Source organism: Nipponia nippon, unplaced genomic scaffold (genome assembly GCF_047370975.1).
Source record: "Nipponia nippon isolate SJK-2023a ecotype South Korea unplaced genomic scaffold, ASM4737097v1 scaffold_6, whole genome shotgun sequence".
NCBI classification, from domain to species: domain Eukaryota; kingdom Metazoa; phylum Chordata; class Aves; order Pelecaniformes; family Threskiornithidae; genus Nipponia; species Nipponia nippon.
Window position 1 is genome coordinate 57,023,133 of NW_028262380.1, and position 16,560 is coordinate 57,039,692.

The window sequence follows — 16,560 nt, forward strand, 5'->3', positions numbered from 1 at the left end:
CAAAATCACTTTTTGGTTTTTTGACCTTCTGCTCTGTTCTGCCTAGGTGTGCTGGTACACAGCTGTAATTTTGATAGCGGACTGTGCGGGTGGATCAAGGACGAAGATGATGACTTGCACTGGGAACCAGTGAGAGATGCGTCAGGTAGGATACCTGTGTACGATCGCATCCTGTGGTTGAAGAACCGCCCAGGCTTGAGGCTGATGACAGTTCTCGCATTACGCTGAATTTACACAGCTTCTGTTCCCTTTAGTTCTGGAATATGTTTCACACCCATGCCTCTTATGTGTACAAAAATCAAACCCGAGGATTCCCAACATGAAAAAGCAATTGAGAATTTGGACTTTTATCATGGCTGGTATCTGTACAATAGGAATGTCTTTGAAGGAGTAGTAAATGTATTCAGTAAAAGATTATCTGTCGTAAAAGAATCGGAGAGAAGAAAAATGTAGACACAAGAACAACTTTTATTTACGGTGAAACAAAGCTTATTTTTCAAACCACCATGCAAACATACTTATTTCTATATTATTAGCAAAATTATAGAAAGTGCTGGAAATAGTCTTTGTTCTGCTGCCAAATATAGTGTTCTAATTTAACCTCTCCGTTTGATTTTATGGAATTCTGCTCTAAGTTACCGCAACCTGTATATAGGAAAACTGTTAAGTAACTGGAAGGAAGACAAGTTAGGTGCTCGTACGCAGAGGCTTCTGAAAATGGGCATGGTCGAGATGGTAAAAAGTGCCCTCACAATGAATATTACAGGGGAGCGTGTACGAGCCCCTTCCAGAGTGGCATCGGCACCGGTGGTCAGCCAAAGCAGCAACCCCTCCCACGCGCACACCCCAGCAGACCTGCACACCGACGCTGCTGGAAGCTAGCTGCAGTTTGTCCCCTGCTGACTTTACTGCGCGGCACAGAGAGGCTGGCCGTCCTTGCCTGCGTACCCTTCCCCCAGCGCTGCTTGCCCCACAGGGCTGGGGATTAGACACACATCTCCGGCTCCCCGCAACGACGGGATTACTTCATACCCAGGAGAGCAGCCTTTGAAGCGCACAATGCTTGCATTATGCGAGGGGATGGCAAACTTGGGAAGAAAACGCGCTCTCGGGCGGTGAGATGTTATAGGTTACGGCGAGGGAGGGTGAGGGCACCCAGAGCCATTTTCCTTGCGCCCCACCTCACCACAGATGTCTGCCCTTACACTGCCACTGATGAGACAGTCATTTGCCGCCGCAGCGGGTGACCTGGCACCTTCTCCGGGCTGTTCAGCAGGCTCGGTGGAAGTGCTGTCCCCACTTACTGGGCAGGCCCCCTCCCACCCACAGGCAGGCTCTGGTATTTCGTGTGCTCCTCACGGCACTTAAAAAGGCTGATGAATGACTCCGACAGCAGAGCTCCTTCCTCCTGCAGATGAGGAAACAGGTAGCGCTCTCCTGCTTGCAGACTGGCATTTTAAAAAAAGATCACACAGAATTCAAACGTCTTTTTGAAACAATGGATTTAAAAACGCTTTGTTTCTGAGAAAGTCACTCACTCACGGCATATTCATTATCTGTACTCAAAAACTGTTGTTAATACATAATAAGTTCCAGAACTATGATTTTTAACTGGCCTTTTTTTTTTTTTAGACTTTTTTTCCCTCCTGTGTTGCTTTCCAGTCAGGACAATCTCAGCTTTTTGTTTCCTGTGTATGTTCTGCTGCTGTTGACATAACCTGTTAAAACTAGTCCCTTGAAGTCACCCACGCACTTCCTCCCCTCTGGAATACCTTGTTGCAAGGATTTATTTTCACAGCTTGTTCCCGAGTGTTTGCTTTCACCTTTCAAAGTTTGCTATTTATTGGTTTATCAGAATCTGCATTTTGAAAGGTGCCGTGCTGAAGCCTTGTAAGCTTATCTTGCATGCAGAAAATGCTGATTTGAGGGGACCTTTTCCTGCAGGGGCTTGCCTACCGCTACGGTGGCTTTGTGCTTACCTAAATCTGTTTCCTATTGATTGGATTCAGTCACTGTAACTATCTGAAACAGAGGCAGTTAATGAGTCAAGTCAGTACTTTTATAGTGTTATAATTGTATTTGCAACAAACAGGTGCAGTTATTTAAACTCTATTATGCTTATTTTAGCAGTTAGTGACCTTGATGTGAAAACAATGGATTAAAAAAAGCCCCAAACAACAACCCAAAAAACTTTAACAGATCCTCCGACAAATGGATCCCACTTCATGCCCAAATGCAGATCTGGGGCCCCAGACAGCAGCATAATACTTTGGTCTCAATGAGATTTAACAAAGCAAAGAACTTAAAAACCGATGTAGAAGTAGTGAATTGGAGACAAGGTTGGCGTTCCTTTTAAGTGTGTGACAAGCCCTGGTACGTTGTCATTAAAACTCACAGCTTTTGAGGGAAATCATTGTGGCTTTCAAAAAGAAGCTTCCAAAAAAATAAAGCTCTGGTTGAGTAGCAGCAGGGTGACAATTTAAATGAAAAATATTTTTCTATTCTATAATTAAGTGAAGACCGTGTATGCAACAATATTACAAACCCCCAATATTTGTACATCATTGGTTTCAACTAAGGAGCCTAAATGCCACCTTTACCTTAAGTAAGTTCATTACGCTTGGATTTTTTGATAAAGTTTAAAAAATCTGATCTCATTTTAAAAAAAAGATTCTTAGGTTCAGAGTAAGATAAGAATTTTTTTTTTTAAGTTTTATTTTTTAAAAGTGAACCCTCCTCCCTTTGGTAATTTCAAATTTTAAAGTTATCATCCACTTTGCAAAAGTTTTCATGAAAAGTACAAAGAAAAAAATACAGGTGTGGGTTTTCTCCAACATCTGAAGTCTTGTTTATTGTAGTTTTGAGTGCCTGTATGAAAGGGGTTTGGTTTTTTGGGGTTTTTTTTTGTTGTTTTTTTTTGTTTTAGGTTTAATGAATGTTGCCATACCTGAGATCCTCTGCTTTTCATGTTCTAGGTGTTTTTATGAAGGCACCTTTACTTCATACGTGATCAGAGATAACAGTGGGGTTTTGAATTAAGTATGTATGTTCACTGACAACTTGCTACTGTTAGAGAAGACTTCAGGGAGTGTACCAAGTTAACAGCCATTTGGAAATCATTACTGTTCCTAGCCTTCTCTACCTAAGCCAGATTAAGAGTTTAAATTATGGTTAAATAAAAAGGCTAGCCATGTTTGCTAATGTATACGCTTTGAGACTTAACCTGTTAACACAGTTCCCGAACAAAAGGAAAGGGAGAGAACCGTAGCTCAATTACACGATAACATTTATGCTGGCCTTCTCGTCCATCTATCCAACAGCAAAAAACTGCAGCTTACAAGGAGCATAAATGTACACAGTAGTTTTGATGTTTTAAAGTCATGCAGTCATCAAGGCGTTGTCAGAAATGAAGGAATACGTGCAATTCTCATTTCCAAAAGAGGTATTACTTGCTTTGTAAAAAAGAAATTAGGTGGGCAAGACCTAACCTGTAGTAATGCAAACAGAAGACCAGCACTGTAAATCTTACCCTGCAGGAGGCAGATCCATCAGTTCTGGTTCACGTTCCAGCAGCTATAAGCCTTATTTAAGACTCACTGGACCTTGTGGAGCCCTTTTTTATTTTTGACTTTTTAATGACTCTTGTGCATTTGGTCCTGCAACATAGTAGAATTAAAATAAAACCCCAAACCTAACTGCTTTTTCTTTTGCAGGGGGACAGTATCTTACCATCTCCGACCCTAAAGGCAAAGAAGGAAGAGCAGCGCATCTTATCCTGCCGTTGGGTCACATGGCTCAGGCCGGCGACTTGTGCCTGTCGTTCAGGCATAAGGTGCCTGGACTGCATTCTGGTGCCCTCCAAGTCTTTGTAAGGAAAAACGGCGCTCACGGACCAGCTGTTTGGGGAAGAAATGGTGGCCACGGCTGGAGACAGACACACATAACTTTACGAGGACTAGGCATGAAGAGTGTAAGTACCAACGGATCTGCTGCCTTCTGGTTTTTTTTTGCATGAGAAGCTAAGACACTTAGATGGTGTAGCACTGGACTGTTTGTCTTCTGGGTCCATTTTCAGCCTGTGTTTTACTTATTTGGTCCTTGCCAATGGAATTACATTAAGGATAAGAGAGGAATTGTGCATTTTGTCAAATTAGTTTTTTGCAAAAAAATCCCACCTACAGCAATAGACACGTAGGAAACTACAAAAAAGCCTGGACTGAGCTACCTCGTAGAGCCTGTTTTCAGGGAATTGCCATGGAGGAAAGGGCAGTTTAATGAGCAATGGCATACTGTACATGGATTTCCAAAAAGCCTGGATCAGGATTTCTCATGAACAATGCTTTAAATAATACAGTGCCATGAAATAGGAAGAATTAGTAACTGGCTAAACCAGGGCAGAGATACTGAAAGGAAGTCATTTTTGATAATGCAGGGAGGTTACCTGTGCTGTCTCACGTGGTTTTATGCTCTTCAGCACACCTGCAGCTGATCTGGACAAGGAGGGAAATGATGACCTACCTGTGCCAATAACACAAAATGGTTTAGCGCAACCAAAAGAAGAGCTGTCTGAAGTGCCATGGAGAATCTGTTAATACCTGGAAACCTTAGAAACATTGGGTGATAAACTGATATATCAAAAGCTCAGCATTTTTCTTCAACCTCTGCTTAGCTTTGAAGGTAGTTTCTATTTCAGATCTGAAGAAGGGCCTTGTGTGCTTCAGGGCCTGTTTTGCTCTGATTTATATCAGGTGGTCTAAAAAAAAGCTCACACATCATAATGTTCATGGTGGGAGCAGGCTACAACACACACCCAGTGTATGGTTCTAAAATTAATATTAAGGCTGTCATTACTGCAGTTAATTTTCTGAAAACTTTACCTCAGCAAAAGTAACAAAGACACCTGACCTTCTGTTAGCTGTAAATGAATATCAAACTGAGACTGTGGAATTCTATAGCAGGTGAACAATATATTTGCCCCATTCTTACCCTTTTCCACCAAGTTTAACACTTCTCGTAATCCTCAGGTCTGTCTCACCTTATAGAGCAGTTCATTAAGTAAGTGTGGATTACTGACATATTGTCTGGCAGAAAAGCAAATGAGTTTTAGAGAGGGCAGACAAGACCAGCAGTCCCCCCTTGCACTGTCCCCTGCCTCTCTTGACCACCGCAGCAGGAGCTGTCAGCGTGGCTTGCCGGGCGTAACCCGTGGCCGGCCCACGGACCAGAGCTGCCTCACGGCACCTTACGCAACCGTCGCGTTTGGGATCTTTTCCAGCCAGCACGGGGAGCCTGGGCTGCTGACCTGACCCACTGTGACATTTATTCCAAGGACCAGGGACTGAGAGAAAACTCTAGGTAAGCAGGGAAGGCCTCTGCCACAGAGAAACTAGGAAGAAATATGGAAGCTTTATTTTCTAGCTAATTTAAAACCAAAAGCAACTAAACACTAGTGATTTAAGGGCGGCCTACTGGAAACCTGAGGAGAATATGAATGGAGACCAGAACCCTTCGTCACATTTTCTAATGAATTAGCTCTGTGTAAATTATTTCTAAAAAAATAATTCATTTATTCAACACAGAGTTGAATAAAAAAAATTCTGAATTATTTCTAAAAAAATAATCCAGTATGTTCAACGCAGAGTTTCTCTGACCTCCTCTGTTCCTACTCCTGATTTGAAAGTGTGCTTTCAGCAAGCATCCAAATTATTTTTAACTACACAGCTGAATTTCTGATCTGTATTAACTTTTTCCAGCTCAATGATAACAGCCGAGTCTCACAAAGTTTTGCTGTAGGCTTTGAATAATTTTTAAGCCATGGTCAAAAACACTGACCATATTAAACAGTTCAGGCTTCTGAATCTACAGCAGTAGCACAGGTGAGCAATACTGGTTTATGGCAAGTGTTTCTTAAAGTTAGCTGGCCATTCTGTGTATCATCTGATTTATGCTCCAGTCCTTCTAGTCAAGCTTTCTGTGTTGAATTTTCCTACTCAGGCTAAATCTGGCTTGCTAACGACCTGCTTCAATCCATGCCCAAAGTTCCGCCGCCATTTTGCGAGGAGCCAGCAAATTAGATGGATTTATCTGTAGATTACCGCGAGTCTGCAGGAGCCAGAATTTGTTAAATATAAGATGGGTGTTTCTAGTTCCCATCAGTAAGGCAGCTGGAAGGTGCTTTAGCAATGGAAGGCTCCATTAGACAACGTTTTTCAGAATACAGAGGATTTTATGCGTTTGTCATGAGGGACAATGGAAACAGTGCAGAGATGACAGGTAGAAAGTGTCCGAGATTCTCTTACGTGGAAGTTCATCTCACCTCAGCAGATGGTGCAGCTGGAGCAACACTGTCCTGAACTGCTGGTTCTTCACAAAGATCCTGCCAAGGTGAAGAAGGGAGAGGATCAGAAATAGAAAAAGACAGCCATAATTCTGAGCAGAATAAATAGGCTTTTGTGAGTCAGTTACGATTGCCTGAGCTTTCTTATGCTTTTGCTTCCTTGCTGTTGAGACCTCTCGCAACCAAAGCTTCTTTCATTTTACTTTATTTTTGCACTCAAATTGTTCTATTTCTCTTCCCAGGTTATTTTCAAAGGGGAGAAAGGGAAAGGAAGAACTGGGGATATTGGGCTAGATGATGTGATCTTGAGGAGAGGACGCTGCTCTGAAGAGCATTAGCAGAGACAATGGACCAGCACAGTCATCTCCTCTAGCCCTTCTCATGCTATTCCTACCAAGCTTTGAAACAAAACTGCACAAAGAAGAAGGAAAAGTTGGAGATTGCCGACTTCATAGTGACCTGCTAAGTGCAATCTCACTGAAACTTTACTTAAAAACATGGAGAGCACCTCCCCGGATTCAGGAACTCCACTCTTGTGCTGTTTCTTTCTATTAATCCTTACCCCTATATCATAATTTGCATGTAGTAACTTTATCCCCTGTCAAGCCTGGTGAGTGCTCACACAAAGAGCACTTGTGAGAAAGGGAGAATGAATTACAAATGGTGGCAAAAGAAAGCTCCAGCTCAGAAAGTTTTAGTGTTAACTGATATTCATTAGTGCTACTCTTTCATTGATTAGATTTGATAGACAGTGGGATGGGTCTGGCTTCAGAGTCACCTCGGATTAGCGGAAGCCTGGACCTGAACTTTGGCTTACTGCCAACCTTTGAAGAAGGGGTTGCTTCATATTAAATAGCATTTATTTTGGTGTTGCATCTGTATTAACAAAAAGCAGTTATATAGAGTAGGCACTGCATCCTGTAATGTTGCTACTGCTGTGTTTTGTGTATATCTGTATGGTTATTAACATATTTATGTTTTTAATATTTACAGACTCTAGTTGCAAGGTAATTGGCAGCTGTGCTTTCTTATTGTACAAGACAGGAGTTCAGCATATCCTTTGATCCCGCTGGTCGTGCCAATAGATACGTTACCAAAGTCAGTTAATGGTGCTCATTGAAAAATGCTGGTACCGTTTTTCATGTTGTAATATGCTGAAGGCAAAAGACCAAACCCTTACCTGATGTAAACTGGCATCTGATAATGCTGTACAAGTTTGCATTTAGCTCAGGAGCAAGCCCTAAAGGGCTCTCAATCCTGCGAGAAACTCCTGGTCCAGTTGAAGACTGAGCAGCCTGGAGAAGGTAACTTGCATCTTGTAAGATTGAGCCCGTTGACAGCACCGGGAATGTTCCCTTCCCACGGGTGGTACGCAGGGGCCTGCGCACGAGCAAAAAGGGCAGCTGCATTAATGCTGTGTGAACGATTCAGACCATGAAATGCCTTGAGTCATCTTTGTCAACTGTCCTTATTCCATCCAGCCCTTCTGTATATAACAAACCTTTTATTCTTTAGAACTAGAACAACTATTAGCTCTAGCTGGAACCGAATATTTATCAGAACTTTGGACTAATTTTATAGTTATGTATCATGCATGTGGCGTGCAGTTTCCCAGGGGATTCTTCTGTTTGGTTTGGGATTTTTTAAACAAGGAACCATCATCACTGCTAACAATTCTAAATTTGACAAAGTAATTGTAACGTTTAAGAAAATGACAAAAGCTGGATAAAATGTTGTTAGTGGTGCTGCCTTAAAGCTTCAAAACTGTATATATAGAAGAAATAGGTCTCAGATCTTTTAAATACTTAAATACAATATGAAATAAATGTCAGCTTCATATCATAAAACCATCATTAAAAAAAATTCACGTTAAGCCTTGCCACAAAGTCCACAGAGACAAAATCACGAGACCATTAGAGGTCATATTCCAAACGCCTGTTTCTGACAAAGCACTGTTTTGAAAATATTTTTCCAGTTTGTCCCCTAGGACAAAGCACAGTATGTATAGCAGAAGTTTATTTGACCAAACAGATAGTCTCCTGCAAAACTGTATCGAGAAACATTTTGAAAAGGAAAAAACAATGCATTTGTAAACATTTTTAAACTATTTTGCTTCAAATATGATCATGATCTTTTTCTCTTAATGTTACTTTGTAAGATGTCAGAAATATTTGTGAATAGTTGAGATACCTTGTCCTTATTTTAAAGTAATCAGTAAAGGAGGCTGTTACTTGCTACTAATTGGAAATCTTGTTTTCATTTCTGGATCGAAAGTCTCATTTTTATTGCAGTGAAATGAACCAAGAGATGACAATTCAACCAAAGTGAAGTTGCTACCAGATTTAAAAATAAAAGCAGGTTTCACTGTAATATGACAAGAGCATTTATATGTATTACTCAAAAGGAAGAATGACAATTTTCAACCTAGCTTTTTTTAAGAACAGTTTCACAGGTAATTTAAGAGCTTCTGCAATACAAAATGTCCATTTTACAAGAAGCAGCAGCTACCAAACTGTTATATTCTCTGGCATCTGACAAGATTAACACATTTTGGTCTGGTTCATCTACAGTGGATGAAAATGGTCTCTGCCACATATTACTACAGCTTTCTGAGATTGAGGCTCCCTGGTTAAAACAGAAATCTGTCTACTGTCTATCCCCTAGCTCTGCAAGACTGAAAGCGTTTTTTGCTCCTTTACAAGTGGCCCTTGGAACCCAGAACTTGAATGAATTCAGAAGGGAAGCAGAAATAAGTACTCGGGTGACACAAGGAGGATTTGGGGTCTCTGTGTTTTATGAATGCGTTTCATCGTTACGATTAAACAACTAACACAGTAAAGCCTTCTTAACGACTGACAGCTCAGCTGACAGTGGACACTGGGGTAGTCTTCACAAGTCTGGCTCTGAAGTAGCTGCTATGGCTGTAAGTCACTCACCGCTGCAGCTGGTTGTGCCGTGCCGTGCCGCTGTACGTGTCACCTTCTCTAAGCGTGTCCGACGCGACGAGGCCAGGTCGGTCAGCGGTTCTGTTGTGACGATCCTCCAGCTCTCGCTGTGCTTGCCCTTTCAGGCAGCTCCACGCACCTCAGCCGGGAGGGAGCTGGTACTGCCATTTTCATCTGAGCCTCAAGAAAGAGACGAGAATATGGCCTGAGGTCTTCCTGTGAAGTAGGTTATAACTGCCCTTCCTGCTTAGGGTTTAATGAATAGGTAACTGTGCCAAAAGAAATTCCTGCTTAAATACCTAGGCAAGCAGAAGAAATTGCACTAAGTTAACAAGAAAACATTTCTCAAATGCACCGTGTAACCTTTTGCCAGCTTATAATTTAACGTTTTCAAAAGACAAGTTAAACAGTTTTCCCCCAAAAAAGATTGAAAAATAAAGGTTTTTCATAAATTACAGGTACCGTGACCAGTGGCAGTGTGCATTTGCTGACACCAAAGTGAGTACAACAGAAGGGACCGATACAAGATTTTGTTTCCAGGTTCCATTCTATGCACTCACCTCGCCTCTCATCAGAGCCATGGCATTAAGTCACTAGTGAGTGCTTCCAATAAACCCCATTCGTTCTGGAGGAAAGCTTCCCTCGGTTTCCTTCAATAAATGACCCTAGCCTTGGAGGTCAAAACAGTGGTTTTAATATAGTTGGAGATTACAATAACACCCTAATAAGAGTCAGATTAGTCATGAGAAGACAACCCTGAGCAGGAGAATGCTCCTGACAGCAGCCTCCGTTGTCCTGCTCTGTCCTCAGGGAGAAAAGACGCAACCGCAGCAGCTGCCTCCAACCCCAGTGCCAGGTCTCTCTCCATACGCCCCGTTATCGGTGGTTCCTCCCTGCAAATGAGGCACAGTGATTGTCTCAAAGACTGCTAAAATTAGAGACTTTGGATCAAGCTATCAAGCATGGTGACAGTCACTTTGAAATGTGTTCACTCTGCATTTGAAGATATACAAGATAAACTATAGCTGGCTGTCTTTAAAATTTTAATTGTGAATGTTGGAAAGAGTCATTAATTGTCAACTGAGACCCAGTTAAATCCTATGCAATTTTTATTTATATAGATCTACATCTCAAACACCAAATTAGCAAAGTTTTCCTGGTAATCGGAACGCTTTCTTACCTGCTGTTTCATCCTGATGTCCTGTAGTCACACAAGGTTTTATGACCTCAAATGTTCCACACCAATTAAAAAAAAAAAAAAAATCAAGATGAGCAATGCATTGGTGTAAACCCGCACCTTTAGAAGGCAATAATGGACATTATGGTGGTAACTTCCAGTAGTGGTCTGAAAGAAGACAGAAACCTCCTCGTGCTTTGAAAGTGAGTACATTCTCAGAGCACACCTACTGCCTCACACTGACCTAGCAGTAAGTGAGGAACCGCTTTATTTGGTTGAGAGCAAGACGCCGACGGACTGCAGATCTTCAGAGGATGCAAAGACACCTTTAACGGTACAGACTGACGCACCTATAGAGTTCAGACACCAGCTCCTTGTAGGTTTTCAGGATTACAAGTTCAAAATTAATCAAATCACCTTCTAGCTGCTCTGCTCTTACCAATTCTTGCGCACTTGTATGACCTCTTCCAAGCCCAAACCCTGTTCCTTCGCTTTGAAACAAATTGTCCTCTAGACAGTGCTCTTGCTGGTTGCTTTGGGCTGAGATAGCCTCTTTTTTGAAAGACTAACAGTTTATTTTTTATTTATCTCTCTTAAACTTAACAAACAGCCTGGGTAACATTACTGAGATCAGGATAGCAGTTTCTTTTCATAGCAAATAACCCAATGACTGGATCTGAGTGCTCACTGGACTGTTTACGTTAGGTTGCCTTTTTTCTCCTAAGAAATCTCTAATTTAACTCCCAAGAGCCAGACGGGATATCATGCTTACACATGCCTGATACAGGTCAAAAGTACAGATCTGTCCCTCATTTTCTTAATAACGTGTCAAACGACGAAGCAAAGTGGACCTGAATTTTCTAAATAAAGACCAAAATAATTCCCTGCTCTACAGATCAGGCACTCCCCATCATTATTTTTCCTCAGGTTGCTTCCCAATTGTAGTTAAGAATCAACCAATTCTTTCTTTACTCTTAGCAATATTTAACCTCATTCTGTAGTACATGGGCAGATTTTTGCCACTTTACTGTTTTCCTGTAATCCAGCTATTAAAGGACTCCCCAAGACCCAGGAACAAGGCTCCGTTGCCATCAAACCACTCTTCTACAGCTACCACAGACACCACATCCCTAGAGCAAAAGGGCCATCGCTGGACTCTACGTACCGGGAAACATTATGTATCATTGCATGTGCCGTGTGCGCGCACGCATGCGTGTTGGTCCCACCAGGCTGAGGCCAGTATGAAGTGTTGGAGCAAGGAAGCCAAGTATTTATCTAGCACACAGAATGAGGATGCCCCTCTCTCTGTGCTACAGCCAAATCCTGCCTTCCTCTGACCACAGGATACTACAGCACTTTTCCAGTAATTTTTGTTAATCTTCTACTTTATGACTTTTTACCTTCTGTTCAGGCCAGGAATAGTCCTCTTTCACACTCTTCTCCCAGTTTTTTTTTTTTTCCTCGTTGTGCAGTTCAACAGCCCATGCTCTCATTTCAGACTCTCATCCAGAATCTTTTTGATATTCATCCCGAGTTTGGCAAATGCCTGGAAAGACAAGGTCCAGTGTGCACTCCGAGAATGATTTTACCGCGTTTGTGTGCAACACCAGTGCTAAAGCTGGGGACTGCCATTTACACGGGATTTCAGGGAGACACCATCGTTGCTCTGATACCACTGGTGCCCCAGCAGAAGGAGGGGACCATGTCATCTCTTCCCTTGCCTTTTGCCCCTGCCCCCCCTTTAGGTCAAAAACTCGAAGAAATGGACTCACCAGATTTCTCCCCATCAGGATGGTCCAAGACACAATTCCCCCACGTATGAAGCAGGATTACTGCGGCGTGCATACGCTCTGCTTCAGTGCCTGTGGCTTCTTACTGCAAACAACAAAAAAAAGCCTTTCAGAGAAACTTGGCTTTGAAACAACAAAAGGCCTGGATGTGTACCTTAGTGAGCGCCCATCCTTCTCCTCTGCAAGGAAGCTGGTAACGTTAATCATAGAATCACGATGCGTTGGGATGGAAGGGACCTTTAAAGGTCATGTGGTCCAACCCCCCTGCCATGGGCAGGGACATCTTCAACTCGAGCAGGTTGCTCAGAGCCCCGTCCAGCCTGGCCTTGAATGTTTCCAGGGATGGGGCAACTACCACCTCTCTGGGCAACCTGTGCCAGTGTTTCAGCATCCTCACCGTGAAAATTTTTTTCCTTGTGTTAAACTTCCATAGACAATGCAAAACCTCTCGGGTCTGGTGGCATAGTCACACAACATTACACTTGGTTTAAGCAAGATTCTTCTTTCAAAATGGCTCAGTTGGTAATAATATCAACTTAACAGAAATTAAGTCTTTGTGAGCTCCACAGCAGCCACTGCTTTATCAGTCAATTAAACATGCCTGGGACTGTCCTCTGGCCCTGAGGTTACATGGCACATAATACCTGTATCCATACTATTAAATCTATATCCATGCATCCATACTATGAAATCCCCTTCTCCCCAACAGGGTGTCGATGTGCAGTCTATCTGTGGACAGCTGACCCCAGGGTGAGCTGACTGCCAGCCGTACCAGGAGCTGTTTGGAGCAGAGCTGGCTGGTGAGGGCTGATGCTGGGCCAGCGTTTGCTGGGAGAGCTGGAGCCCACGGGGCTCAATGTCGCTGCAGGTCCTGACTCCCCACAATGGCGCCCACAGGAACAGCCCTGAGTCCACCCAGCCACAGCCCCATCTAGCAAGTCCTGATTTAAGACACGAGAGGTGTGCCCTGCGTACTGTAGGCAGGTGACGAGAGGGCTCTGAGGACACACCGGTGTGACATGGACAGTAAAACACATCCCTTCCTTCAGAAGTGCTCTGCCAACCCCTTGACACAAACGCACAGTTTGCCTCTCAGTTTGCACAACTGGCCTGCTCTTAGCACGGCTGCTTTGCAAAAAGTACTTTGCAGACGTACTTATACAACAGAGCCAGCAAACAAGAAACCAGTCATCAAAGCCAGAGCTAGGGCAGGTGGCATCAAAGCGAGAGGAGTGGGCACAGGGGAGAGGGAGAGGTCGCCGTCCCCCCCTGCCCCACGCACTACTTCTTTCTGCACAGCCACCACTGAGGTGCAGCTGTGGGACAGTCTCGCAAAAATCCGTAAGAATAAAATCCCAAGGATGCTTGGATCCACCACTCCCACACCAAGGTCCAGTCCCTTGTAAGGGCTGTGGCTGGTGTCCTCAGACATGATCATACCTTCTCGTACCCCTGGGGAAAAACACTGACCATGGCTACAACCCTCAGCTAGTGAAATCAACAGGGGGACGGACAGCTGTATTTCTTGGCTGTACCTCTAAGGCGCTCTTGGCCCACACAGCAGTCCGACGTGGAAGGAGAAGGAAGATTTGCTCTTGGTCCCTCTCCTGCTATGGCCCGTGAATGGCACCTTGTCAGGCTTCCCCCTTGCGACACGTTCCCCCATCCACAGAGGAAGTACAACGGGAAGCCCCACGGACACTCCTGCTGGAAGAGCTGCACAGTCCACTCCTAAAACGCGTTTTCCTCAGATCCTGTCTCAGGTTGTCACACAGCTGCTCCACAGCGATTCTGCCAAAGAAAAAAGAACCACTGCCAATATAAAGTATGTTTTTACATGATTTTATTCCCAGATGAGCACAATAATACATGTGTAGCACAAGTGCCCAGAGAAAAAAAGATAAGCAGCCAAAAGTATACCCTGATACGTGATCGGTAACAGATCAAAGGCAACATCCAAATTTTAAATAAAGAAAAAAAAAAAGCTGGCTGACTTAAAAGAAAAGTCTCTTGCCTATTATTTTGCTCCAGCAAATGTTGGAACTTACTCATTGGATCTTAACACCAGTATTTTGGGATGCCCAGTGCAAGTAAGCTTTCTCCCCTTTTTCCAGACCTTTCCATCTAGATGTAAATCCTGTGAGTGGCACAGTGAAATGCACTCTCGCATCCCTGGCTTCAGGTCTAGCACAAGAGCAAGAGCTCCCCATCTGGGAGCTGAGGTGATGTGTGCCACCTCAGCTGGCGATGACAACACCGGAGTTCTCAGCAAAGACCACCCTGATGTCCAGCCCGATGTGAGTAGGGAACTAAACCCAGATAAGCACTGAGCAATGCCAGGTACGCTTTTAAATGAGGAAAATAACTGGAAGACTGTCTAAGGCAAGAAATTTGATTAGTAGGATTCAGAGGGGCATCCAAGAGAGACACTTTGACTTCCATCCCTCTCAAGTTCTGAGTTAGCTCAGGAAATGTTGTCATCTTACCTCAGTTTCTTGGGCCAGGTGGAGAACAGGAGAAGTTGTGATCCCATAGGGCTCTTCAAGGTTTCCATGCCCAGAAGGGATGTTTAGTGTTCTCAAATATCAAATACACATGATTCTCGTTATAGTCTAGGGGATCCCTTTAGCCATTGTGCCTTGGAGTGTATAAACAGGGCTCGAAGACACTGAAACTGCTCACTAATATTAAACCCCACAACTCTATAGCGGACAACAATTCACACAGAAAGCACGCACCTTCATTGCATAGTTAGAGGTGTCATTAAACTGCGAGCAATTCAGTTTCCCTCCTGTCGTATGCCACTGGTTTTATCCTGCTTATAAAAAGATATTTTAATTGGCTGAGCTCCATTACTGAAGGCTGATTCTAAAAGCGGGTGATGTTTAATTACCCGCAAGGTACACCAGGCAGCTTTGCGGGGTGTTAGGAGACCTCGGCACTCTGGCAGCTCGGCTGTGTATTAGCAAGCAGCCCTGGCACACTCACACACTCGCTGGGAAACTCGCTGTGAGCTATTCTGCCAGCTTTTGTCAGAGTAATTTGTTTGCCAATAAAGATACGTGACTGGGGCTTGAAAAAAATATTTCATTAACATGAAAAACCGGCAGAGAAAAGTACATGGTACATCAAGGGATGCCTTCATCGCCTTTGATCCGCTTGCATAGGTGGTTAGAGGGCTAGACAAAAATTGTCAGGGTTCAAATACAGCTCGGCCATAGAGCTCCAGTCCACAGGCCTCTCGCTCAGGCTCTTCGTAACGCTGTTCCTCATCTTCCATTCAGCCAGCCTCTCCCAGGACACCACTTAGTCCAAGGGGCGTGTTTGGCACCGCAGCGAACACACGAATGATGACTAACCCTCCGCGGCTGGCTGGGACCAGGCGGTCCCTAATGCCTGCAACCCTCTCCATTTTTCTCTCGAGTTTTGTCAGAGGTATGAGCTGTGCTACTGAAGACATCAGGCAAATTCAAACTTTCATGTTCCCTGATGAAGATAAGGAGGAGATTTTCCTTCCCTGACTTGCAAGTCTGCTTCCTTCCTAATGAGGGACCCTCAGCAGAGGAGACCCGTTCAGTACCACCCTCTGCACGAGCTGCTCCGACTGAAATCCCCTGCATACTGCAACTAAGTCCTAGCACACAGGTAGCAAACTGCACAAAAACCCCCAAATAGGGCAATATCCTGAGCGTGTGGCAAACAGATCTGAACTATGACCCTTCAAGAGGCAACTACAGGTGAAACCACAGGAGGCACAAATGGGGAGCACAAGCAATCCTGCAACTGCACTCACCAGTATGGGACTGTAAAACAACTGGACGCCATTTCTGGCCCTGAAATGCACTGATACACACTTCAACTGGTGAGTTTTCCAATGGCCGGCCTGCCTGGGAACACAGCATCTCCAAACCACACGAGGCTGCCAACAGTGACTACGAGGTAATCTTGCAGCATGCAAAATAATATGCGAGGGGGATTTTTGAACCTCTCTATTAAAAACATCCTTGGAATAATGGCTGCATCCTGACACTCAGCAAGGACAACCCATGCTTCACGTCTCAGTGATGGCGCAACAACTCCCTTAGGGGATGTGTACGGACTGCACAAACGAGCTCCACCCTTTGAAGACCGTGCTGTTGGGAAGACGAACATCTTGCAGCCGTAAGGGAACTGTACAGAGCTGCAGCAGAACAGGCACAGGCTGCTCCACTGGTCTCGGGCTCCTCCACTGGTCTCGGGCTTCACCCACTGGACCTTCAGCTGAAGGGTGAGGCTGCCCGCCAGCTCCGCGAACATGCTCAAGGGACCGGT

General features: G+C 44.0%; 1 protein-coding gene and 1 long non-coding RNA gene across 6 annotated transcripts in view; one reads left to right on the forward strand and one right to left on the reverse strand.

Annotated features, from left to right (window-relative positions):
• NPNT (nephronectin) overlaps window positions 1-8,574 on the forward strand; it is a 54,039-nt gene extending 45,465 nt beyond the window's left edge. For 3 of the 5 annotated variants that reach the window (XM_087738140.1, XM_087738142.1, XM_087738144.1), the window contains 4 exons: window positions 47-145; window positions 3,714-3,970; window positions 5,276-5,355; window positions 6,580-8,574. In XM_087738140.1, coding sequence (XP_087594266.1) covers window positions 47-145; window positions 3,714-3,970; window positions 5,276-5,355; window positions 6,580-6,631 — 488 coding nt within the window. In that variant the 3' untranslated portion in view covers window positions 6,632-8,574. The remainder of the gene's footprint in view (window positions 1-46; window positions 146-3,713; window positions 3,971-5,275; window positions 5,356-6,579) is intronic. The other 2 variants (XM_087738141.1, XM_087738143.1) reach the window with 1 other exon arrangement.
• Window positions 7,580-10,526, reverse strand: LOC148051496 (uncharacterized). Its single transcript, XR_015700208.1, has 4 exons — window positions 10,463-10,526; window positions 9,843-10,175; window positions 9,274-9,462; window positions 7,580-7,717 (listed from the first exon to the last, which is right to left on the reverse strand). It is a non-coding gene; the product is annotated as an uncharacterized LOC148051496 (long non-coding RNA).
• Between the last annotated feature and the right edge of the window lie 6,034 nt (window positions 10,527-16,560).